At 40.0% G+C, this 26,090-nt stretch overlaps 1 protein-coding gene across 6 annotated transcripts in view; it reads right to left on the bottom strand.

The window, feature by feature from the left end:
* The window catches only part of LOC149845179 (protein ENHANCED DISEASE RESISTANCE 2-like), a 211,289-nt gene that overhangs the window by 37,938 nt on the left and 147,261 nt on the right, over positions 1-26,090 (bottom strand). For all 6 annotated transcript variants that reach the window (XM_089995582.1, XM_089995583.1, XM_089995581.1 and 3 more), the window contains exons 12-13: positions 241-305; positions 81-152 (exon numbers count right to left, since the gene is read on the bottom strand). In XM_089995582.1, the coding sequence (XP_089851708.1) occupies positions 81-152; positions 241-305 (137 nt within the window). The remainder of the gene's footprint in view (positions 1-80; positions 153-240; positions 306-26,090) is intronic.

The raw sequence follows: 26,090 nt of genomic DNA, 5'->3' as shown, positions 1-26,090 counted from the left end.
GTACATATGTAACACTTTAATGTGTTTGAAATAAATACAATGTAAAAGTACACAACATAGAAATTAGGGAAGCAATATACTCTCAATATGAGCCCGTACAAACCCCAGTTGTTGACCACAATTTGGATGCTGCCTGGAACGAAATAAGACGACTGAACAAAATGAAAGGCCAGTGAAATCTTAGAGAAAAGACAATTATAAATGAAAAAATTAACCAGGAGCAAATGAAAGTAAAATCACCATAGCTCCCATTATCATTACGACGCCAGTAACGCACATAGCAGAGATCACGGGGCCAAACAATCCTGCAAAGGACAGGTACGCGTTCATTGCAAGCCGTTGCATTCAAATGCCATTACTATGTCTAAACCACATATTGAAGAAGCATATTTTACATCGTAAAGAGAGAGAAATGTAATGTAAGCAGACACCTAACCAAATAACCTTTAAGAATATGTTCAACATGAAGTTCAGATAAAACTAGTACACAGCAGCTTTTCACTCCATTTAACAGATTGAGAAGTGCATCTCTGAAGTACAGAATTAAAGAATCGGAATTAAGATAATCCAGTATGCATGTGACATCATATCTTCATCATTATATTGTGAAGAATCCTTGCAAACAATCAAGTTTTCAAATAACTTGATACTTCAAATACTCAATACACAAAATAAATGCACAATGTTTATAAGCTTTATACCACAAAAGAAGTGCAAGAAATGCTCAGTATTTATAAGCTTTACACCAAAGAAAGTGCAATAAATGCACAGTGTTTATAAGCTTAAGGAGACAACTCCTTACTCTAATACATGCATACAATGGGCTCACATAGCCCTTATTTATAAGCAAACTTAAGAGACGTTGGGCTATTCCCAACAGCTCTTATTAGAGACGTTGGGAATCAGCCCAACGTCTATATTTTTAAAACTGTGTACACAGTCAATGGCTGACTGTTGTACACTGTACACAGTCAGCCACTGACTGTGTACAAAAACATTATATAAAAAAACAAAAATAAGAAATGAAAAAAATTACAAAAATAAAAAAATAAAAAGGAGGAATTACAATCATATTCAAAAACATGAATATGCGTAAAATGTAGAAATGACTAAAATACCCCTACAACCAATACAATAAAGAAATATATATTTTATATATACAAAGTAGATGAATACATATACATATATGAAATATATATATGTATATGTATCTTCTTTTATATATATAAAATATATATAGAAAATACATTGTCTTATAAATTACAATTTAACACCCCCCCTCAAACTTAGGGCAAGATGACCGAAAGTTTGCCAAGGAGAAAATTGAACCGCGGAGCACACAAAGCTTTGGTGAAGAAATCTGCCAACTGATATACTTCCCGAACATAGTGACAGTCCATCTCAATGTGTTTAGTCCGCTCATGAAAAGTATGATTTTTGGCAATGTATATTGCACTCTTGTTATCACAGCATAGCTTGGTGGGCCCTTCTATTGAGATCCCCATGTCTTCTAATAGCTGATGAATCCATACAATTTTCATGGTAGTAGTCGTCATGGCACGATATTCAGCTTCTGTTGAGGATAAAGACACTTTTTGTTGCTTCTTACATCTCCGTGAAATCGGCGAGTCTCCTAAAAACATACAAAAACCAGTGGTGGAGTGATGGTTATTTAGGTCACCTCCCCAGTCAGAGTCAGTATAAGCAATTAATTTTAATTCAGAAGAAGAGGATAAGAATACTCCCTTGTTTAGTGTGCCTTTTATGTATCTCACAATCCGCAAGATGGCACTCATGTGAACTAATGTTGGTGCATGTTGGAACTGACTTGCAGTATGAACTGCATGAGAGATATCTGGTCTAGTAATACTCAGATACATCAAAGATCCCACAAGTTGTCTGTAGGGGGTGGGATCAGAGAGAGGAATATCATCATCAATCTTCATTTTGGCTCTTACTATAGCAGGAGTTTCACAAACCTTATCATCTGTAATACCTGACCGGTCAATAATCTCAGAGGCAAGCTTAGTTTGAGATAAAAAATACCCTCTATGAGAGTAAGCTACTTCAATACCCAAAAAATAAGTTAGAAATCCTAAATCAAACATTTCAAACCTATCCTTCAAAATTGATTTTATGCTTTTAACCCCTTTAGAATCACTTCCGGTTATAAGCATATCATTCACATATAAGAGCAGAATGACAATCTCTGCATTGTTTTTCTAACAAATAAGGCAGTGTCAGTAAGACAGGAAGAAAAACCATTTTCTAACATTACGGAGTTAAATCTATCATATCAAGCCTTAGGGGCTTGTTTTAAACCATAAAGTGTTTTTCGAAGACGAAGCACTTTCCCTTTGGGAGTCTCCATTCCTGGTGGAGCATCCATATATACCTCTTCATTCAGATCACCATTTAAAAAGGCGTTTTTAACATTCATTTGATAGATGTTTCATTTGTTGATTGAGGCAATGGTAATGAGACATCGGACAGTGACCATTCGGACCACAAGGGCAAAAGTTTCTTCATAGTCAATCACGTATTCTTGACTATATCCCTTTGCAACTAATCGAGCCTTATATCTCTCAAGAGATCCATCGCTCTTAGTTTTTACCTTAAATACCCATCTACACCCTATTGCTTTCTTACCCTTAGGAAGATCTTGGAACTCCCAAGTCTTTGCCCTGTTGAGAGTTGAAAACTCACATTCCATTGCTTTCAGTCATTCATCATTCTTTTTGGCTTCTTCGAAGTTTTTGGGTTCTATATAAGAATGAATAAGGCAGGCTCTATGTTTAGGAGTAAATGAATCATATGAAATAAACTTAGAAGGCATCTTTCTACTTCTCTCAGTTCTTCATAGGTTTTCATCATTTGTTGAATTGGACCCACTAGGTTCACTGAATTTTTCAATTGCACTCCTAAAACTGTTTTTATCTCTATGGGTATATGTTATAGGATCTCTCAATACTCCTTCACTTCTATGTTGGGAGATAGGTGGATGGGAAGAGACATCTTCTTTATCATTGACGTCATTATGAATGAAATCGTCATCACTATCATCATCATGTGCTAACATTTCAAATAAAAGGAGTAATCCATGTTTTCTTCAAAGGGTTCACTCCTTTCAAAACCATTAACATTTTCTAGAAAACTCAATTTTTTGGAAACATATAGCTTGTCATTCTCAATATCATAACAACGAAACCCTTTTTGGGTTTCAGAATATCCAAGAAAAGCACAGGCAATGGCTTTTGGCGAAAGCTTGTCATTCTTGTCAGTAAGAACGAAACATTTGCAACAAAAAATTCTCAACCGACTATAGTCGGGTTCTTTGGTACACAATTTTTCAAAAGGCGAGATATTGTTCAAGTTTTTAGAAGGTAGGCGATTTATCAGATAGACAGATGCTAAAGCCGCTTCAGCCCAAAAACCTTTTGGGATGTTTTGAGAAACAAGTAATGTTCGAGTTGTCTCTATTATATGTCTATGCTTCCTTTCGCCTAATCCATTTTGTTGAGGGGTTTTGGGACAAGATCTTTGGTGAAGAATATCATGACTTTCAAGATAATTTTTGAATTCTCTTGAAAGGTATTCTCCACCAGAGTCAGTTCTAAAAATTTTTAGATTCTCACTAAATTGATTTTTAATCATCATATGATAGGTTTTAAAAATTGAGAAAACTTCATATTTGTGTTTAAGAAAAATAAATTCAACAATATCTCGTGTAGTCGTCAACAAAAATGGCATAATATGCAAAGCCTATTTTTGATAGGACGGGTGCCGGTCCCCATACATCCGAATGGATAATTTCAAAAGGTCTTGTTGTAAACATAGATCTTTCACAAAAAGGCAATTTTTTCATTTTCCCAAGAATACAGTCATTACAAGTTAAATCACTTTTACATAGACTTTTAACAAAAGGTAAATGAGAAATTTTTGCAATATTTGGATGTCCAAGTCTCTTGTGCCACACATTAATATCCTTTTGTTAGACAACATTACAAAACAGGTTCTTTGGAATTTGAAGGGAATCGACATAGTATAGATCGCCCTTCCTAGAGCCTTCCCCAATCAATCTCCCGGACCGGCGATCCTGTATCCAACATTTGTTAGATGAGAACTTTATATCACACCCATGATCCGAGAGTTGAGAAACAGAAAGCAAATTTAAGTTTAATTTGGGTATAAATCTAATTTTTGGAATAAAGAAGCCTTGTTTTTCAAAATTTCCTATTCTTTTTACTTCAAGAGATGTTTCATCCGCAGTTGAAACAAAAGATGGAGAGGGATTTTTTGAGTATTCGGAAAAAGAACTAAAACTTGGGGTCATGTGAAAAAAAGCACCCGAATCTAAAAGCCAAGAGGTCTTACCGGGAGGAGAAGAGGTTGACATGGCGGCTCCGAAAATAGCCCCTTTTAAAAGAGGTTAAAGTGCATCCACGATTTGTTGCAATGAAAGAGCTCCATTTGAAGATGACGAGCACTCTTCCTTTTGAGGTTGGGATGTAGTAGCCATGGCAAGTAACTTTTTCCACTTTGGGCAAATAGGCTTGATATGCCCCGGTTCCTTACAAAAATGACATAAAAGCTTGCTATAATCCTACTTCCCTCCTTGATCACTTGAGTTTTGATTCTTGAAGTGAGGAGGCTTGTAGGTCCTTAAGTTGCTCCCCGATCTTGAGACGGCATTAACTCCTTCATTTTCTTCATTATAGGAAGGTGTAGCTAGAACACTTGGGTTGTTCTTGCTTATACCCATACAAGTCTCTTCCCCACTTAGTTTAGTAATTACATTTTCAAGAGAGGGGGAAGTGAAGGCGTATAAAAGAGAAGATTGGATTTGTTCGAATTCAGGCCTAAGCCCATTCAAAAAATTAAAAAATCTATCTTCTTCCAATTGTTTATAACGAAGCTCTATGGCTTTTCCACTCCACTTGGGTTCGAGCATAGCAAGCTCATCCCAAATAGAAGAGAGTTCGGCAAAATACTCCCTTATAGTCATCTCTCCTTGACGAAGAGTTAGAGCTCTCTTTTGAAGGTAATATTTATGAGACAGGTCCCTAGAGGTGTACATCTTCTCAAGGTACTCCCACGCTTGAGAAGCCTTATTCAACTTGATAATATTGGCGTTAATTCTTGTTTCTACGGATGAGAAAATCCATGAGAGGATTTTAAAATTCCTCATCTCCCATTCTTCATGCTTTTTGGTGTAGTCTTCAAGAGCCTTGGCTCTTTCTTCGCCTTCAAGGATTTTTATTTCTACTTTCTCCATCAAGGTTATCTTTGGCTCCGGTTCGGGAATCGAGCCTTGAACAAAACCCCAAAGCCCTTTTCCTTTAATATGAGCATCCATGTTTCCGGCCCATACGTGATAGTTGGACCCATTGAGTTTGAAGTCGAGAGAAAAATGAGAGTCTTTTTCACCCATTAGAAAGGAGAGATGATGAAAAAGAATACGTACCACAAAGGATTTTTAGACCTTTCTTGATAGAAGAGTCTTCTAAAATATTAGATGAACAAGTGAATCCACTTCAATCACCAAAAAAATCGAGGGCACGCTTTTCGAGGCACCCGAAAAAGTGAGAATCCACACGATCCTTTTTTTTTCTCCAACCTTGCTCTGATACCATGTGAAGAATCCTTGCAAACAATCAAGTTTTCAAATAACTTGATACTTCAAATACTCAATACACAAAATAAATGCACACTGTTTAAAAGCTTTACACCATAAAAGAAGTGCAATAAATGCACAGTATTTATAAGCTTTACACCAAAGAAAGTGCAATAAATGCACAGTGTTTATAAGCTTAAGGAGACAACTCCTTACTCTAATACATGCATACAATGGACTCACATAGCCCTTATTTATAAGCAAACTTAAGAGACGTTGGGCTATTCCCAACAGCTCTTATTAGAGACCTTGGGAATCAGCCCAACGTCTTTATTTTTAAAACTGTGTACACAGTCAATGGCTGACTGTTGTACACTGTACACAGTCAACCACTGATTGTGTACAAAAACATTATATAAAAAAACAAAAATAAGAAATGAAAAAAATTACAAAAATAAAAAAATAAAAAGGAGGAATTACAATCATATTCAAAAACATGAATATGCGTAAAATGTAAAAATGACTAAAATACCCCTACAGCCAATACAATAAAGAAATATATATTTTATATATACAAGTAGATGAATACATATACATATATGAAATATATATACATGTATATGTATCTTCTTTTATATATATAAAATATATATAGAAAATGTATTGTCTTATAAATTACAATTTAACATATATACCATCCCCATGCACAAGAATGTACGAAATCTCCTGATAATTTAGCCTCTAGATCCTGAACAGGCAACTAGAATGAGGGATTTATTCTCTGGTTATATGCTTTCTAAATCAAAACTGAAAAACTTGCATCTAGGTCTCCCGAACATATGCTTGGAAATCAGAAAGTAATCATCTACTTAGGGCATGTTTGCTTTGGTCACAGTTGGGATGAGCAATCACAGATGAAAATCTAAAAGTATGTCGTTGTTGGTCACAAGGTCAGTCTCCTGACCGATTTTCATAGGATTCATGGGAGTAGCATTTTCAAGTGAGAATCACAAATAACAACTTGCACTTTCTCATGTTTCGCTAAATTTCAGAGTGTTGTAACTGATTTGCAATCATAGGAAGCTGAGAAAATCCAATGATCACAGAGCTTGGAAATGAGAAAGCAATCACCTAGTTAGGACATGTTTGCTTTGGTCACAAATGGGATGAGCAATCACAGATGAGAATCCAAAAGTTTGTCATTGTTGGTCACAAGGTCAGTCTCCCGACCAACTTTCATAGGATTCATGGGAGAAGCATTTTCAAGTGAATAAAAATAAAAAGTTGCATTTTCTTATGTTTCAAGTGTTGTGACTGTGATTTGCAATCATAGGAAGCTGAGAAAATCCAAGAATCGCAGACCATTGTAAATGTGCCATTAACAGACCATCCTGCATGTTCCATTCCTCTGTTGATTTTCCTTTGATTAGTCACCAAAATATCAAAATTGTGCAGTTTTTTATACTTCGTAATGCAAGCTTCAAAATCTGAAGTTAAGATATTTAATCATGGTGAAGAGAGTGAGTTGTTCTTAAAATTCCCTACATAATGATCCAGCAGTTGTGTCTAATAATGATGAGTAATCGTGCTTGTGGCACTCTAAAGTCTAAACTAAGTCACACTTATATAGATACAATGTTGTTCCCAAACATGTTAAAATCAAGAATAAACTTGTATTACTATTACAGTATGATGTCTACCAAAAAAAGGCTAAACAATCTACTGTTTTTCCATAGAGCATAATTCCTTCCATACATTCAGATGTTTGGAGCAGAGTTACAGGAAGCTTCTTAGATAGGTGGGAAGCCCGCTTCTCGGAAACTCGCTTCGGAAATGCAGTACTCCTCGCTTCCGAAACTTGATGGGAATTTCGATTCTCCCACATTTCTCTTATTCTTTTCATATACTTCATCTATTCTTTTTATACGTTTTCTCACTGTACTTTTCATGTTTTTATGTGTTTCACACGCTTCTCACTCACTTCCATGTGCTTTCTCCAAATTGACAATCATCATTTTTAGATTTTGTTAAAAATTTAATTCTTATACTGAAAAATCATGAAATTTAAGAAACAATACTTTTATTTTAGTTTTTATTTGTATTGCATTTCGATTCTCGTTCAATTCTTATATTGTTTTTATTCCTTGCTTCGCACTTCCAATACATTTTAAAATGCATCGCTTTGCACTTCCGCTTCCCGTATCATTTCCCACTTCCGCTTCTTAGTTTGGCAACCTTGGTTTGGAGCACAACTCCTCTCATTCTTCATCAAGACAGATAATTTCGACCTTTGATGCTAAATATACAAGAATAATGGCTTTTAAACAAATTCTAAAGTCAGTTGCATCTTCTAGTTGTGTCATACTTCATCAGATGGCTAAAAATCAATACAGTGCCTTGTGAAGATACAATGCTTTGACAATACATCTATCCTTATGTATTTAAATATTTTTCAATAACATGATACTGAACATACTCCAAAACAAGATGAAGCTATTTCCAGAAAAAGATAGAATCCTTTAGAAACAACCTAGCACTAATTTTTGGAAGAAATGTGACTCATTATACTGGTTTGAGGTTGTTCTTTGTCTAACATACTTGGACGACTCTCTCTCCAGGGATTGCAACCTCAAGATCTTTTATTTCATGTTTCTCCATAATATTTATATGGTTGCATGGATCCCACTGAGATAAATTAGATCCCCATTACTGTTTATTACATGGAGAAACCACACCCAAGATCAAAGACCTGGTGGAGCTGGTCTTTGCCTGCCATACCTATGGTCATTGTCTCAGTGGCCCCAGAAGTTGTCATAAGCACAACAATCTTGCGCCTAAGAAGAGTGTCACATAGATGTATTCCCTTTTTAAATCATACTTCTTAATGGATACTAGTAGTGCTATCTATGAAAAGAAAATTCTAGAATATTTCTCATTTCCTATGGTTCTCATCCTAGTTAATACCCAAGAGGTTGAGAATGAACCACAAGGACTTCAACTCGTCAGAGGACATGTTGTAACGCCCCAAATTTCAAACTTGCGAACCTTTTTCAGAAAATCAGGCAAGAGACTAGAAATATCTCTTCCCTTCAGAGTTTGTTTATGAAATCAGTGGAAGATTTTTCTTTGATAAATCATAGGCAAGCTGACAACTTTGGGCACGTTAGCTAAAAGAACCAAAACTCACAAGATTCGAATATCCTAAGGAAAATCTGATACAAACCCATAGCGTCCAGGACGCGAGCTAAGAGCAGGAAGAAGAAGTCTTGAAGCCATCTTGCAGCCGCGCCATCGCCCGTAGTATACGTAATCATCACCTGTACCCATAGAATGGGTTAGTTTCGTGAAAAACTAGTAGGTGCACAAGAGAGACTAACAGGAAACTGAATTAAGTACACTTAATTCAGTATGTTACACAGTTTAAAGCAGATATGCAGTTAAACAGTAAGCAATGCAAGCAGGTGAATAGTGCAAACACGTAAGTAATACAAGCGAATAAGTAGTGCAAGCGAGTAAGGCGTGCAAGCGAGTCAGCAGCGCAAGCGCGTAAGCAGTGCAAACAGTAAGCAGTTCAAAGCAAGTAAGCAATGCAACTGACAAACACAGCATACGATTCAATTGATCGTAGGCTGTGAACCACCATACAACTAGCTTGTTCTCGTTCCTAGAACGAGGTCTCTGCACTGAATCAGTATCAAGACATCGTTTGTCGCTCTCACGACTTCTAACAAACGCTTTGTCCTGAACAACCTTAATTTATTCTCATCTCTCAAGGCCTTACGCGGCCAACAGTCACCGGTTATGACGCACTAAGGCGTCAAACTTCCTCAGAAAAGCCCACCCTTTCGTAGAAGGTCCAAAACATGATCACAACTTAAAACGCTAACGTCTGATTCTCACATCTGAGTCCTGCATGTAATCATGCTAAAACAGAAAGTTGAAGCTATAAATTTATAATTGGATGTCTCAAACAATCTCAGAAGAGCATCACAGCTCACCATAACTTTTTATGGTAAGCAAAAACACGAGGTCCACGCCGGATCGTGCGGTCCGGGAGATATACGACCGGACAAGGAATTACTGCCCTAGAGGGTATACCTGATCTTGGTGTAAGAATCTGAATAGGGCTTCAAGATGAAAGAATCTGAATAGGGTTTCAAGATAGTGCGCCTCCAAGCTTTGGAGAATAGCCTTCAATCTGAAAATACAAAATAAAGAGAAGAGAGGAGAGGGGGAGAAGAGGAGGATGCCAAATGGAAAGTAGTGCACGTTAATAGTATCGTGACCCTCTCTTAATAAGATATATATAGGATCTAACACTACTGAACAAAATACATGAAAAAATATACAGGATTACAAGTATGCCACCGCCCAAGCATGGGAAAAGCATACGCTCGGATATGGATCCAATATCGGATCCATATCCGATACAAATACAATTCTAACATCCCCCCTCAAGTTGTGCATGAGTTTTCATCATGCCCAACTTGTTCTTCAAATGCCAAAACTGTGATCCAGTGAGTCCTTTGGTGAAAAGATCAGCAACTTGTTCAGAAGTATGTATATATGCAGGGGAGATTTCCTCATCTTCTATTTTCTGACGAATGAAATGTTGATCAATCTCAATGTGCTTGGTACGACTGTGAAGTATGGGATTGAATGAAATTTTAATGGCACTTTGATTGTCAACCAGCATGGAAGATTGAGCAATAGGAAGAGATAATTCCCCAAGGAGGTGACGAAGCCAAGTAGCATCGGCAGTGCCAGCAGCCATGGCCCTATATTCAGCTTCTGTGCTGGATTTTGCAATGGCGCGTTGTCTACGACTACTCCAACAGACAAGATTAGAATTGAGAAAGACACAATAGCCAGAAACAGATCGGCGTTCATCAAGATCGCTTCCCCAATCAGCATCAGTGTAAGTAGAGATAATATGACCATCCACAGTAGGAGACATGCGTTTATAAGTAAGTCCATCGCCAATAGTCCCCTTGAGATAACGTAAGATACGCTTGACAGCTTCCATATGAGTGTCTGTGGGAGCATGCATAAACTGGGAAACTTGATTGACAGCATATACAATGTCGGGCCGAGTGAATGTCAAATATTGAAGTTTCCCAACAATACTGCGGTAAAGGGTTGGAACAGGATATGCAGGACTGCCATCTGAAACGTTCAACTTTGCATGCAAAACGCTGGGCGTGTTAATGGGCTTACAATCAGACATACCAGAGGATGTGAGAATATCAAGGGCATACTTGTGTTGAGAAAGAGTGAGGGAATCCTCAGTTCTGTCTAATTCAACACCCAAAAAATATCTGAGGTCCCCGAGATCTTTCATTTTGAAGTGTTGTTCTAACACTTCTTTGATTTGGACGATATGAGAGGAAGTATTTCCCGTGAGAACAATGTCATCCACATATATCAATAACCAAGTAGTGATCCCTCCTTTGTGATAGATAAAAAGAGAATGATCAAGAGCACTCTTCTGAAAACCAGCTTCTTGAATGTGAAGGGAGAACCTTTCAAACCATGAACGAGAAGCCTGTTTTAACCCATATAATGACTTGTGCAACTTGCATACCCATAGATTAGAATCATTAATAGCATATCCTGGTGGTTGTTCCATGTAGACGTCCTCTTTGAGGAAACCATGAAGAAAAGCATTTTTGACATCAAGTTGATGTAATGACCATCCAAAAGTAACAGCAAGAGAGAGAATAACTCGAATGGTACTCATCTTAACAACAGGGCTGAAAGTCTCATCATAATCTTCCCCATGTTGTTGAGTGAAACCTCTAGCCACAAGACGAGCTTTATACCTATCAATACTGCCATCTGGTTTATATTTGATTTTATAAACCCATTTAGACCCAACAACATTCTTATCCCTTGGCCGTGGAACGACTTCCCATGTTTGACATTCATTCAGGGCTTCCATTTCTTCATTCATGGCTTCAATCCAACGGGAATTTTGAGAGGCCTGAGAATAACACTTTGGTTCAGTCTGTTTATGCAAACTGGTCATAAAAAGCTGAAAATCCAAAGTGAAAGTGTTATAGCTTATCCATCTATCCACGGGATGTCTCGCTCGAGTGGACCTTCGTGGATGAGAAGGAACAATGACAGAATCAGTAGTAGAGGCAGGAGTGCGACGAGAATAAACCAAGCCAGAAAATCTGTCTAAAGGAGGATCAGCCATCTGAGTATCAGACATGTCTGCTTCAATGTGAGTACTATCCATCTGGGCATCAGACATTTCTGCTTCAATGTGAGTACTGTCAGAAGGGGCTGGAAAAGTGGTCGGTTGAATCCCATCGCCTAAGATATTAGCACATAACCATGGATCATATAGTCTGGACGCTGAATCATGAATAGCCTTGGAAGAAGTGTGAAACTGCAATCTGAGTTCATCAAAAACAACATGTCTTGAAATATGTATACGGCCTGTTAGGGGATTATAGCACCTATAGCCTCGATAATGGTCTGCATAGCCCACAAACTGACACATTATAGCCCGAGCCTGAAGTTTGTTCCGGAGGCTGGAATCAACATGAACATAGCAAATGCATCCAAAAACTCGAAGCTCATCATACTTAGGATGCTCATGATTCAAAAGAAAGAAAGGAGATTTCCCTGCGAGAAGAGCTAAAGGCAATCAATTTATAACATAAACGGCCGTGTGAAATGCCTCAGTCCATAGAGTCATAGGGAGATCAGTGTCATGGAGCATGCTTAAGGCAGTCTCTACAATGTGTCGGTGCTTGCGTTCTGCAATGCCATTTTGCTGTGGTGTGTGTGGACAAGATATTTGTCTAGTGATGCCATGATTTAGCAAGTATTCAGTAAATTCAGATGATAAATATTCACCACCACCATCACATTGAAAATGCACTATGTTGGATGAAAATTTATTTTGGATGAGGGCATGAAATTGGCTAAACAAACGGAACACTTCAGATTTGTGTTTTATGAAGTGTATCCATGTATAGCGAGAAAAAGAATCAACAAAAATGACATAGTATCTACTGCCGGAAGGAGATGAGACAGGAGCTGGTCCCCAAACATCAGAGTAAATCGTTTCAAACAATTTAGAAGCTCTTTTATTGATGGAATTAAAAGGAAGGGCATGACTCTTACAAAGTTGACAGCTTGAGCACATGCCTGACTCACTAACAGGTCTCAGACTGGATTTGTGCAACAATCCATTATTAACAAGGCTAGAAATAAAAGAATGACTACAATGGCCTAATCGATTATGCCAAATGGACGGCATATCTATTTGAGTCAAATTGACTTCATTCGGACTGATAGGAAAAGAAACAGATGAACTGGACTTGGACACTGGAGGAGCTTCTTTGAGGACGTACATGTTGCCTTCACGAATTCCTTCAGCGAATATCGTCTTGGTGAGAGGATCCTTGACAAAAACAGAGGAAGGAGTGAATTCAACTGATGTGGAAGAGTCATCAATGAGTTTAGATACTGAAATAATGTTTTTCTTGACATTAGGGACGACTAAAACATTGTGTAAAGGAAGAGAAGTATGCGGCAAAGAAACATATGCATTACCAATGTGAGTAATTTTGTGGTGAGTGCCATCACCTGTAACTACAGAACCTTTTGCTAAATATGGAGATGCACTAGAGAGTTTACCTGCATCATCAGTCACATGGGCGGCAGCACCAGAATCCACATACCAGACACCATCATCATTTTGCTTGAGATTCAGATTAGAAATAGCTGTCATTAAGAGTTGTTGTGCATCGGGCGTGAATGAGGAGGAAGACGCTCTAGAAATGATAGAGGGGGTTAGCCTGTGATCACGTCGACCTCCCTTAGCTTTGTTCTGAGGATTGTGCCAACATTCAGATTTAACATGTCCTCTCTTGTTGCAATAGAAACATGTAGGGATACGCTTTGGCATGTTAACAAGAGTGCTGCCCTGAGGAGTAGGAAGAATACCCTTTCCTCGTCCGGATGTATGAGCCCAAGTATGTGCACGCTGTCCTGACACACCATGTGTAGAAGTAACTAAAATACTGGGCGAAGTAGAAATGGAAGCATCATGCCTGTGAACTCTACTAGCCTCATGCTGGATCAATTTTGCCTTTAAGTCTTCAAAAGAGGGTAAGACAGGGAGAACCTCCAGAGCAGTGCAAAATATATCAAACTCTGACCCTAGACCACTAAGAGCCTGCTGAACTTTATCCTTGTCTGAAATAGGATGGCCAATAACAGCAAGTTGATCGCTTACATTTTTAATCTCATAGAGATACTCAAGTACAGATCTGGAGCCTCTATTTATGCTTTGAAATTGACGCTTCAATTGAAGATATCTAGCTTCTGAAACTTGAGAGTATGTATTTGCAAGCGTATTCCATAGTTGAAAAGCTGAGATATCATCATCTATACCTGCAAGCACTTCTTCAGAGAGGGTAGAAGTAATATAAGCAACTAAAGCCTGATCATGTGCCATCCATACGGCATATGCTGGATTAGGGATATTATCTGTAGCAGTCACCGAACTAGTAGCATCCTTTGTTTCACCCAAAATCAATTCAGGCGGGGCTGGAGTAGAGCCATCAATATGACCATATAGACAATGGCTCTTAATGAAAGGGACTATCTGACGTTTCCACGTCAAATAGTTGGAATGGGTTAACTTTTGGGAGATGAGTTGGGAGAGAAAACTCGAAGAGAGGGTGGACATGATTATGCTGATATAATATTTGCGTTTCCAAAGGTACTCGGCTGAAGGATCAGGCACTCGGCTGAAGGATGAGGATCAGGCACTCGGCTGAAGAATGAAGATCAAACTCAGCAGATCGTGGCCTGGTTGACAGGCGTGATGAAGAAGGCAGACGTAACTCAGCAGTTCGTCGATCGTGGCTGGAGAAGACTCGCTCGTGGCTGGAGAAACAGGCGTCGATCGTGGGTTGCTTTGATACCATGTAAGAATCTGAATAGGGCTTCAAGATGAAAGAATCTGAATAGGGTTTCAAGATAGTGTGCCTTCAAGCTTTGGAGAATAGCCTTCAATCTGAAAATACAAAATAAAGAGAAGAGAGGAGAGGGGGAGAAGAGGAGGATGCCAAATGGAAAGTAGTGCACGTTAATAGTATCGTGACCCTCTCTTAATAAGATATATATAGGATCTAACACTACTGAACAAAATACATGAAAAAATATACAGGATTACAAGTATGCCACCGCCCAAGCATGGGGAAAGCATACGCTCGGATATGGATCCAATATCGGATCCATATCCGATACAAATACAATTCTAACACTTGGACCATACACTTCCTCACAGGAGTTCACCGACTTCGCGGTTACCCGTTCGTAGACAGTGTACATCCTCACAGAGATTCTACCGCTCTAGCAGGGTCACCTGGTCTTGATCATACATACCCTCACAGCGAACCCTTTGGGAAGCGAGTCTCCAACAAATGCCATATCCAATGAAAATCATTGTGATACATGCATCAACACAAATGACCGTTCTTAGGGTCGATAGCCACTAATACAAACAACAAGATCAACGCCCGGATCACCTGGTCTGGGAAATGTATAACCTCACAAGGAATTCTGCCCTAGATGATATACCTGGTCATGGACCATACACATCCTCACAGGAGTCCATTGCCTTTGCGGCTACCCGTTCGTGGACAGTATACATCCTCACAGAGAATCTACCACTCTAGCCGGGTACTTGATCTTGATCATACACGCCCTCGCAGATAATCCTTTGGAGATCAGGTGCTCGACAGACACCCCTACTCAGTGATACATGCATCATTAATCGACTGCTCTGAACCATTGACCGTCTCGGGGTCAGTAGCCACAATATGGGCACAAGCATGCATATCAGCAATATGCATCGTAACACTTCACATAGAAGCATATAATCCTACGCATCGTGTTATTGCCACGAAGAACATTACAATCCCCAAATAAGACCTCAAAGCATGCGTAAACGACACATGAGAACACGTAGATATGGCAATCCAGTTGATTCTATGGGCGAAGAGTAACTAACTCTACCCGTCAACCAAACAAAACAGCTGAATAAGACGAGCACTCATAACAATGCTCGTAAAACATACAATTACCATAAAATGGCTCAGTCCATCAACAAGTAATTAAATTAATCGTAAGGCATAAACTATTGCATCACAAGCCATTCATAAGCAATCATACGGCATTAGTTATATCACAATATGTAAGCAGCTTATAAGACAAGCGGCTACATCAATCCTAGTTGCGACCAGTTCGTAGATTACGAGTTGTATGCAATCACATCAATCATAAGAGATGCAAGCCAACAAGTGCTACGCTACAATAAGCACCAAACTGTTCGACCAAGGGATAAAGCAAGTCACATGCTAATATGTAGCAACTAGCATAATGCTATTATTATAAGCATTTAATTAGCATAAGAAGATCTTTATTACTCCGCAAAGAACTACGTAAGCAGTTTAACAAACTAGAGTAACACCTTGACAGGCGTGCATAGCTCAACGAGTAGCATACTGAACTATCGAGCAAGCAAGCGATTCAGTAGTGCAGGCGATTCAGTAGTGCAGTCGAAGCAGTAGTGCAAGTGAATCAATAGTGCAAGCGAATCTCACGACCCAGCGACCAGTGTAAACAAACCTTATGTTTCGATAATTACGAACCTGCGGGTACGCGCAGGCAAAACGTAGAACCAACTGAAACTAGTTCGGGCGTTTGTTATTCTATGTATTTTCAATAACCCGAATAGCTAGTTGAGTTCTCTCCAAAGGAACGGCTTTAGCCGAGAGAGGATTCCCCAAAGGAAGCTATGCCACGAATGCATCCAACTTCTGCAGAAGTGTTGAGCTAACTAATGTAGCCCCTTTCCCCTAACTCCAATGACTGGGGAGGCCGGATCGTTGCCCGTAGGGTGGTTGTTAACAACCTGTCCATTGGCGTTTGTACCACTCTGTCCTCTCCCTTGACAGACAACCAGAAGCGAATAGGTACGTTAGGGGTTGCTTAACGAACGACCCATTCTATGTTGTGGTATTTAAACCACTCGAGCATCTTACCTGTGAAGGCGAATGTGAGGCCATTTATGTGATTACAACATTTTGCATTTAGCGTTGTTCGAGGTCGCACAATCGTCTCATCCGATCATCGCAGTACTAGACGTGTCGTGCACGACTACAAGTACTCTAGGATGAAAGGAGTATAACTCCTCAATAGAAGCCTCAACAAAAGTGTTTCACAAAGATGTAAAGTTTATCAACTTTACTTTATCTTTTGAAGCAGCAGTACCTTGTGCCAACATTATGCATATGATTATCTCGAATCACATCTGCTATTGGGGTATCTACATGTCTCGCATGACTCGATACCGGCCTCGATAGACGGGATACGGGTTTCTCAATAAAACACCCGCTAAGAATTTCGCTCGAACCCCCAATTCGGGATCACCCGAGAATGCCAAAAAGGCGAGCAGAACCAGCCAGTCACATCCTTCCAAATGCTTCGATTTGGAGCAGTCTTTGATGCTTTTGCGCAACTCCCTAAAATCTCAAGTCGACTCTGCAAGACTGCGCACACGAAGAGCCAGGATCCTTATGAGGTATCCCTCTCCTTAGACGAAGGTGTATCGCCAGCTCCCGACTGAACTCTTGTCGTAAGGAGTGATAGATGTCTCTTGCATCCTCCACGAGGATGCCTCAAACGCGTACGCAATGAGCGAATACCTGAGCGTCATCTGTAATAGCAAGGCAGTAACAACACATATGCAAAAGCAAGAGTCTAGCGCAAAGCGCGACGGCAAAGTAAAGACCGTAAGCAGGAGTGCAACGCAGAACTTTTGCGCGATGCGCGACGGCAAAGTAAAGACCGTAAGCAGGAGTGCAACGCAGAACCTTTGCGTGATACACGACGGCAAAGTAAAGGACAAGGATCGCGAAACCGCGTTCTTGAGTTAAATGCGTACTCGTATAAATATATATGATATATATATATATATATATCATATATATTTATTTAATTGTCATTTTTAGTTAATTGAACTCAATTCAATTGTCCAAGTCTTCTGTGCAATCTTTCCCTACCTTTGAGAGTTGCAAGCTTGCTGTCGTCCGCAGATGTACGTGATTGGCGGCTCGGGTCGCGGAGCGCGAGCAGGACCCGTCGTATGAGCTGCAAAAGTAACGATCTTAGCAAACTAATACCAAAATAGAAAGTCAGGGACTCTATCGTCGTCCTGACGTAAGGGAAGCAGAGACAGGGGCATTGTTCCCTTGCGCACATGCTATAAGCGCAAGAAGCTGGGGCAGGGGCTGCGAGCCCCTGCTGACTTGCTGTCAGCAGACTCCGAGGAGGCAGGGGGTTGCACCCCTACCCTCATAAAGCGAGGGCAGGCAGGGTTGTGCCCCTGCCTGACAAAGTAGAAGAGAGGCAGGGTCAAAGCCCCTGTCTGTCAACAACGAACGGAGGTCCGCCTGATGCGAGGGAAAAACGAGGCGAGGGAGCTTGCCCCGGCCTACCGAAAAACAGTGAAGGCAGGGGCAATGCCCCTGCCTAACGAGAAAAGAGGCACAGGGAGGGCTCGCCCCCCCCCCCCCCTCCCCTATCAACACACGAAGCAGGGAGGGGGCTTAGCCCCTCCCCTGCCATGATAGGGAGCAAGGAGGGGCTCAACCCCTCCCCTGCCACAAGGGGATGCAGGGAGAAGGGGCTCGACCCCTCCCCTGACATAACAGAAGCAGGGAGGGGTCGTGCCCCTCCCCTACCAAATAGAGGGAACAGAGAGGAGGGGGGGCGAGCCCCTCCTCTACCGTAACAGGAGGCAGGGAGGAGGGCTCGGCCCCTCCCCTGCCGTAACAAAGAGAACAGAGAGGAGGGGGGGCGAGCCCCTCCTCTGCCGGAAGAACCACGAAGAGGCAGGGGCTTCGCCCCTGCCGAGAATTCCACAAAAGGCAGGGGAGCAGAAGCCCCTGCCGAGAAGGTGGGCCAACATAGGGAGCTCCGCTCCCTGTCGACGAAACAAGAGGGACAGGGGGAGCGGAGCCCCCTCTCGACACAGCAAGTGACAGGGGGCGGAGCCCTCTGCCGACGAATGGCGACGACAGGGGGCTCTGCCCCCCTGTCAATCGACCCAAAGAGAGGGACAAGGGAGAAATCCCCCTGCCGACGACAGGGGGCTCAGCCCCCCTGTCGGTCGATCCTGAGAAAGGCAGGGGGTAACCCCTTGCCGATGAGAGGAGACGGCAGGGGGCTTTGCCCCCCTGTCGGTCGACCCCTCACCGAGAAGAAGAAGTGAAAGAGGAGGCGGAAGGGAAAAGAGGGGAGATGGATGCGTACCTGGGGTCGCCGGAGCAGAAGGCGGTGGCGGTGGGTCGCCGGCACCTTCGCAGCAGAGAGGGAAGGAGATGGCCGGCACCTGAGGTTGTCGGCTCCCTGCAGCACGCGGGATGAAGGCGGTTGCCGACGGCGAGTCACTGGCGTCGGTGGCCGCAGGGACAAACGAGGGGGAAAGAGTCGGTCGGGGGAGAGAGATCGAGAGAAGAAAAAGGGGGGCGGGGGTTCTCTTTGAAACCCCTGCCTCCCTGTCTTAAAAACACGGGAGGCGGTGCCTCTATTCGGGTCTGGGTCGGGTCCGGATCCGACCCGAATCCAAACTTAAATTATTTTTTTCCAGTTTATTACACATGTCATAGGGAGTACTAGGTTATATTCTCCTCAACTTTCTCATATAAACTTCTAAAGATCCCATAAACTTGGTCTTCCATGACTGCCATTCACTTAAAGAATCAAGACCAAAGCACGGAACAATTATCTCTTCAACTTCCTCTTGCCTAAGGAAAAAATTGTTGAACTGAATATCATCATTTCATTTTTCTCCTTATCACTATGTAATATCGTGTATTTTCACACTCAGTCATTTTGCGATTTTTCGAAAATTTGGCTAAGTATAGGAGAAAAATCGGTAGATTCTTGATTTTAGGTCGATGCTTTTGAATCTGGGCTTGACCCAGGTATCATCGTCAAGGACTAAATGAGCCACTTAAAACATGAGAAAAGGTTTTATTTTTTACCTTTAAATTCAAGCGAAATTCAGGTTATTTTTTGGTGAATTTCAGAGGCGAAATTTGAGTTATTTTCGAACGAATTTCAGAGGCAAAATTCAAGTTATATATCGTTGGATGCATTTCGAAATTTTGAGTGTAATGATATTCTAATTTTCTGAATTTGGGCTACGGTTGGCCTGAAAATCATAATTTTTTAAAAAAAGACTGCCTCGACGAGCCGAGTTAGAATTTGGATCGGACTGGATCCAATGCTTATGATCCAAATTAATATGGATCTTGACTCTATCCAAGATCCATATTAATCTGGTATTGATCCAATCCAAGACCAATTGGATTTTTTGATACGAATTTAGATCTTGGATCTGGATCCAAATCCAAACCCATGCCCAACGAAAATACAGTTTTAAATTCACTTTTTATATTTAAATTAAGGTCATTTAGAGTTAAAAAGACTCCTAGAGGGATAAGGTACCCTCTGGAAGTTTCTAGATATTTAATTATTAATAAATAAATAAATAAATAAATCCAAATTTCAATTTTTAGAAACTAATTCGGATTCCTTAGTAGAGTCCTTAAATGAGTCTAAGAAGAATAAAGAAGGTTTGAGAAAGACTTTTTAAAAAAGATACAAACTTTGAAAAGACAACAAATAAAGAATTTTAAAATTTTCAAGTGAGAGTGAGAGTCCCAAAAAGGGAAAGCTCTCTCTCTCTCCAACCCATCTAGAAGGGGCTAGAGAGGGGAGGCGTCAACCCCCTTAGTGCCTATATAAAGATAATAAAAAAATGTGAACTCCAAAAAGAGAGAAAGAGAGAGAGAAGGGAAAAGAGAAAGAGAGGAAGAGAAAAAAAAAGAGAAGGTAGGAGGAAGAAGAAGACTTCTTCTCCAAACACTTCTCTTTCTTTTTTGTTTTTCTCGATCCACGAACAAGGTACAGGTCTTTCTCTTGTTTCGAATGAGAAAAAGAGCATGGATTTGAATTCCATGCAAGATTTTAGTGAAAATCTATGGGAAAAGAGTAAATTTGGATATTTACTCTATCATGCATGGATTGGTATTAACGATTTCCCCTTTCCGCGGTTTGGTTTGGGAAAAATACTTATATCAATAAGTGTATTGTATGTGTATCTCATTATGTGCCATGAATCCCTAAATCGGGACAGATTTGTCATGCTTGAAACATGCACAAATCTGGCCCAGATTTAGCACAGTTAAAATCTTGGAAAGAATATGTATATATTCTGCATCTAGTTAAAAATTTTGTGCATATTTGTTCTCATGATGAAACAGAATTTTTATTCATGCTAAAAGACTGTTTATTAAGTGTTTGTTCCATGGTAATCTTATTTCCATAAATAATCTAATGTAAAAGTCATTGGATGCTTTTATGCGTGCGCTAAAAAAAAAAGAAATATGTATAAGCATGTTGGTGTAAATTTTTCTCTCAGTTCCTGTATTGAGAAAGAGAAGAGAAATAGAGAGAGAGAGAAGGGAGAGAGCGACTTCGGCTGTCACGATTTCTATATGAAATCGTGACCTAAACTTAGGTATTTAAGTTACATTAAGGTATGGGTCCGGGTCTGGTGTATCCAGACCCGATAAATGAAAAACAAAAAATTACATTACATGTTACATAGAAAAGGTACATGGATCGGATCCATGGATCGGATCCTATGCACCTTTTTCAGTTGGTTGGTTTATGAATCTGAGCAATGTAACCTTATGCATGCATATTTGAAATATGGATTCGTGAAGGTATGCTTACCTGATTTTTTTTTACTATATATATATATATATATATATATATATATATATGAACCTGCATATGCATATGAATATGCACATGCATGAATGCAAAAGGGTATATGTATGCATATGTAATTGAAAGGTCTGCATATACACAAGTATCAACAACAACTACGCCTTCATCCCAAAACAATTGGGGTCAGCGATATGACCCAAAAAAGAAATTCATTTTGGGTCTTCCACATGAATCCTTTTCCTCCAATCATTTCTATCCAACGCCATGTCCTCGGTGAGGTTCAAAGCATTCATATCCTTTCCTATCATCTCCATCCAAGTCTTCCTAGGCCTACCCCGACCTCTTTTAACTAATATATTTTCACATTTCTCCAACCTTCTAACTGGAGCATCATTAGGCCTTCGCCGAATATGTCCAAACCACCGTAAACGATTCTCTCGCATCTTATTTTCAATGGGTGCAACACCTACCTTCTTACGTATCTCTTCGTTCTGAATCTTATCTTTTATTGTATTTCCACACATCCATCTAAGCATCCGCATCTCAGCTACACTCATTTTTTGAATATGATGTCTCTTGGCAGCCCAACATTCCGTACCATATAGTAAAGCGGGTCTAATAGTCGTCCTATAAAACTTTCCCTTCAACCGCAATGGCATTCTACGATCGCACAGCACTCCAGTAGCACTTTTCCATTTCATCCACCCAACCTTTATCCTATGATTTACATCTCCATCAATTTCTCCATACTTTTGAATGATGGATCCCAAATATTTGAAATAATCATTCACCGGTATATCTTGCTCACCAAGCTTCACTACACTCCCATCACTACTTCGTTGCTTACTAAACCGACATTCCATATATTCAGTCTTACTCTTACTCAACTTAAAACCTCTAGCTTCCAATGTTTGTCTCCATAATTCTAACTTAGCATTAACCTCAGCTCTAGACTCATCAATCAAAACAATATCATCAGCAAACAACATACACCACGGTACATTTTCTTGAATTGATCTCGTAAGCTCATCCATCACTATCGCAAATAGGAAAGGGCTTAAAGCAGATCCTTGATGTAACCCAACCGTTATCGGAAAATTGGTTGTCACCCCTCCACAAGTGCGGACATTGGTTACTACTCCTTCATACATATCTTTAATTATATTAATGTACTTGAGAGAAACACCTTTCTTCATCACTGTCCACCAGAGAACGTCCCTAGGTACTCTATCGTATGCCTTCTCTAAATCAATAAAAACCATATGCAAATCTTTGTTCCTCTCTCTATATCTTTCAATAAGTTGTCTAAGAAGATGTATAGCTTCCATAGTTGATCTTCCAGGCATAAAACCAAATTGATTCTCCGATATCATGACAACCTTCCTCAACCTAGACTCAATCACCCTCTCCCAAAGTTTCATAGTATGACTCATGAGTTTTATACCCCGATAGTTTGTGCAATCTTGTATATCACCCTTATTCTTATATAAAGGCACCAAAGTACTCTTCCTCCACTCATTAGGCATCTTATTTGTTCGCCAAATCAAGTTAAAAAGATTTGTCAACCATTCTAAACCTTTCTCTCCCAAGCATTTCCAAGCCTCGATAGGTATACCATCTGGGCCAACTGCCCTTCTTGATTTCATTTTCTTCAAAGCCTCTGCAATTTCTTTCTTTTGAATCTTGCGCATGAAGTCACGATTTATCTCATGAAAAGGAATGGAGAAGTCTCCAAGATCTTGAGCATGACTATCATTAAATAGCTTATCAAAATAATCTTTCCATCTCTCCTTAATCTCCTCATCTTTGACTAAAACCCTTTGCGTTTCATCTTTGATACATCTAACCATACCCAAATCCTTCGATTTCCTATCTCTCATCTTTGCAAGCCTATAAATATCCTTCTCGCCTTCTTTGGTATCCAACTTGTCATAAACCTCCTTATATACCTTAGCCCTCGCGTTTCGAACAACTTTTTTAGCTTCCTTCTTTGCTATCATATACTTCTCCAAATTCTCATTATCACGACTCTTACTTAGATTTCTATAACACTCTCTTTTAACCTTAATAGCTAATTTGACATCCTCGTTCCACCATGGTGTATCCTTACCTAGTGGTGCACCGCCTTTAGACTCACCCAATACCTCCTTAGCTACTTTTCTCATACCACCCGCTATCTTATTCCACATTGATTCTGAATCCTCCTCGAGACACCAATCAACTTCCTTAACTACCTGCTCTACAAACATTCCTTGTTTAGCTCCTTTCAGTGCCCACCACTTAATTCTAGGATCTATCCTATGTCTATCCCTTTTGCGGCATTGTCTAATTCTAAGATCTAAAATTAAGACTCTATGTTGTGTAGCTACACTTTCTCTTGGTATAACCTTACAATCGATGCAACAACCCCTATCTCTCTTTCTAAGTAGGAAAAAATCTATCTGACTCGTATTAACCCCACTTTTAAATGTTACTAGGTGAGACTCCCTCTTCCTAAACCAAGTGTTTGCTAAGATCATATCATAGGACAAACAAAAATCTAAAATCCTTTCTCCACTTTCATTTCTTTCTCCTATACCATAGCCACCATGGATATTCTCAAATCCATCCCTACTAATGCCTACATGTCCATTAAGGTCACCGCCGATGAAAAGCTTTTCTCCATAAGATGTCTCTTGTACGACTCCATCTAAATCTTCCCAAAATTGATGCTTAATGGAATCATCTAAACCTACTTGAGGTGCATAAACACTAATAATATTAATAATATCCGTACCTAATACTAATTTAATAAGTAAAATTCTATCACCCTTCCTATGGACCTCAACTACATTATCTATAAACTGACGACTCATAGCAATCCCTACTCCATTCCTATTCCTATTTATTCCTGTATACCAAATCTTATATCCCCAAGGTTCTATCACTTTAGCTTTCTCACCTACCCATTTGGTCTCTTGAAGACATAAAATATCAATCTTTCTCCTATACATAACATCTACTAACTCTACCAACTTACCAGTTAAAGACCCTATGTTCCAAGTGGCTAACCTAATTTTATGGTCTTGGACTAACTTCTTTACCTCCACCCGTCCAACAAAGTGAGGGAACCCTTGCCTATTTGACACCACACCCGGGCGCCGGTGTGACGCGTCGCTTCTGGGCGACGACCTAGCAACCCTTGCACATTTATCACTGCCTCCGGGCCTAGAGAGTACAGCGTGTCGCTCAGTAGGGAACGCCCCAACGAAATTCTCATATTGGTTCATTTTCATAGGATATGACAAAGTTTTTATGCTGGCTGTCACAGGCCTACCGCAACCCTCCTCCTTTATCCGGGCTTGGGACCGGCAGTGTATAACTACACAGGCGGAGTTCTGCATATACACAAGTATGCATACCTAAATGAAAGCTTGCAATGCATGACTGTGAATTAATGTATTTTTATGCATACATGGATGAATCTGAATATGTATGCATACGGGCCATATAAATCTGTATTTTTGTAACGCCCCAAAATCGTGTACTTCAAAACTTTTATGAAAAAGATTAAGCTTTGAAATAAATCATTTATCAGAGTTTGAAACAGAAGTTCAACGGAAAATCATGTTTGAAATAGCAAGTCCCTGGACCTTGGGCGCATTACAACACAAACTTCCCTTTACAAACCGATTTACAACTCAAGTATATATTTCATTGAAATGAAAAGAAGAACAAAGTTTTGGTAATACAGTTTTAGTAATCCAGAGTTTTAATTAGAAGAGATGCTTTCAAAGAAACTTTATATCACATTTACCAAAAGTGTTCTCAAGAGCGTAACATCAGGGAAAGGGCCTCGCCTTGAACGCATCACGTCATCGTGTCATCGCAAGCCGTCTCAACCTATCCACCACCTGCCCATGAAATGGGTCAGTCTCACAACAGACTAGTAGGGGTGCAAAAGACAAGGAGGAACAAATGTTGCAATAAGCAAAATATTCGCTAAAGCAAGACTAGCAGACTAACCAAACGAACTATGGAGTAAGCAAAACTCTAGTAAAACAAACAGCTAAATACAAGAGCAGTAAGGACCCTAGTGCTAAACAAGCAGCAATCCAACTGAATAAGACAAGCATTCATAATAATCCTCGCAATACATACAATTACCATTAGATGGTTCAGTCCATCGGCAAGTAACTACATTAATCGTAAGGCACAAGCTATTGCATCACAAGCAATTCATAAGCTATACGGTAGCAGTTATATCACAATATGTAAGCAGCTTATAAGACAAGCGGATACATCAGTCATAGTTGTCACCAGTTCGTAGATTACGAGCTGTATGCAATCACATCAATCATAAGAGATGCACGCCAACGAATAAGCATTTAACTAGTATGAGAAGCTAGTTATTACTAAGCAAGGAACTGCGTAAGCAGTTTGACCCACTAGAGTAACGCCTCAACAGGCGTGTATAGTTCAACGAGTAGCATACTAAGCTACCGAGTAAGCAAGCAATCAATCAACGTCACAGCACGCATATTTCATAATCATGTGGGTAGGTTATATCTTGTTCTCATTATCAGTGCCTTACGATTAATTTAATTACTTGCTGATGGACTTAGTCATTTGATGGTAATTGTATGTATTGCGAGCATTG

Source organism: Nuphar pumila, chromosome 2 (genome assembly GCF_984573655.1).
Source record: "Nuphar pumila chromosome 2, dmNupPumi1.hap1.1, whole genome shotgun sequence".
NCBI lineage: Eukaryota > Viridiplantae > Streptophyta > Magnoliopsida > Nymphaeales > Nymphaeaceae > Nuphar > Nuphar pumila.
This window is presented reverse-complemented; position numbering and strand designations above follow the sequence as displayed.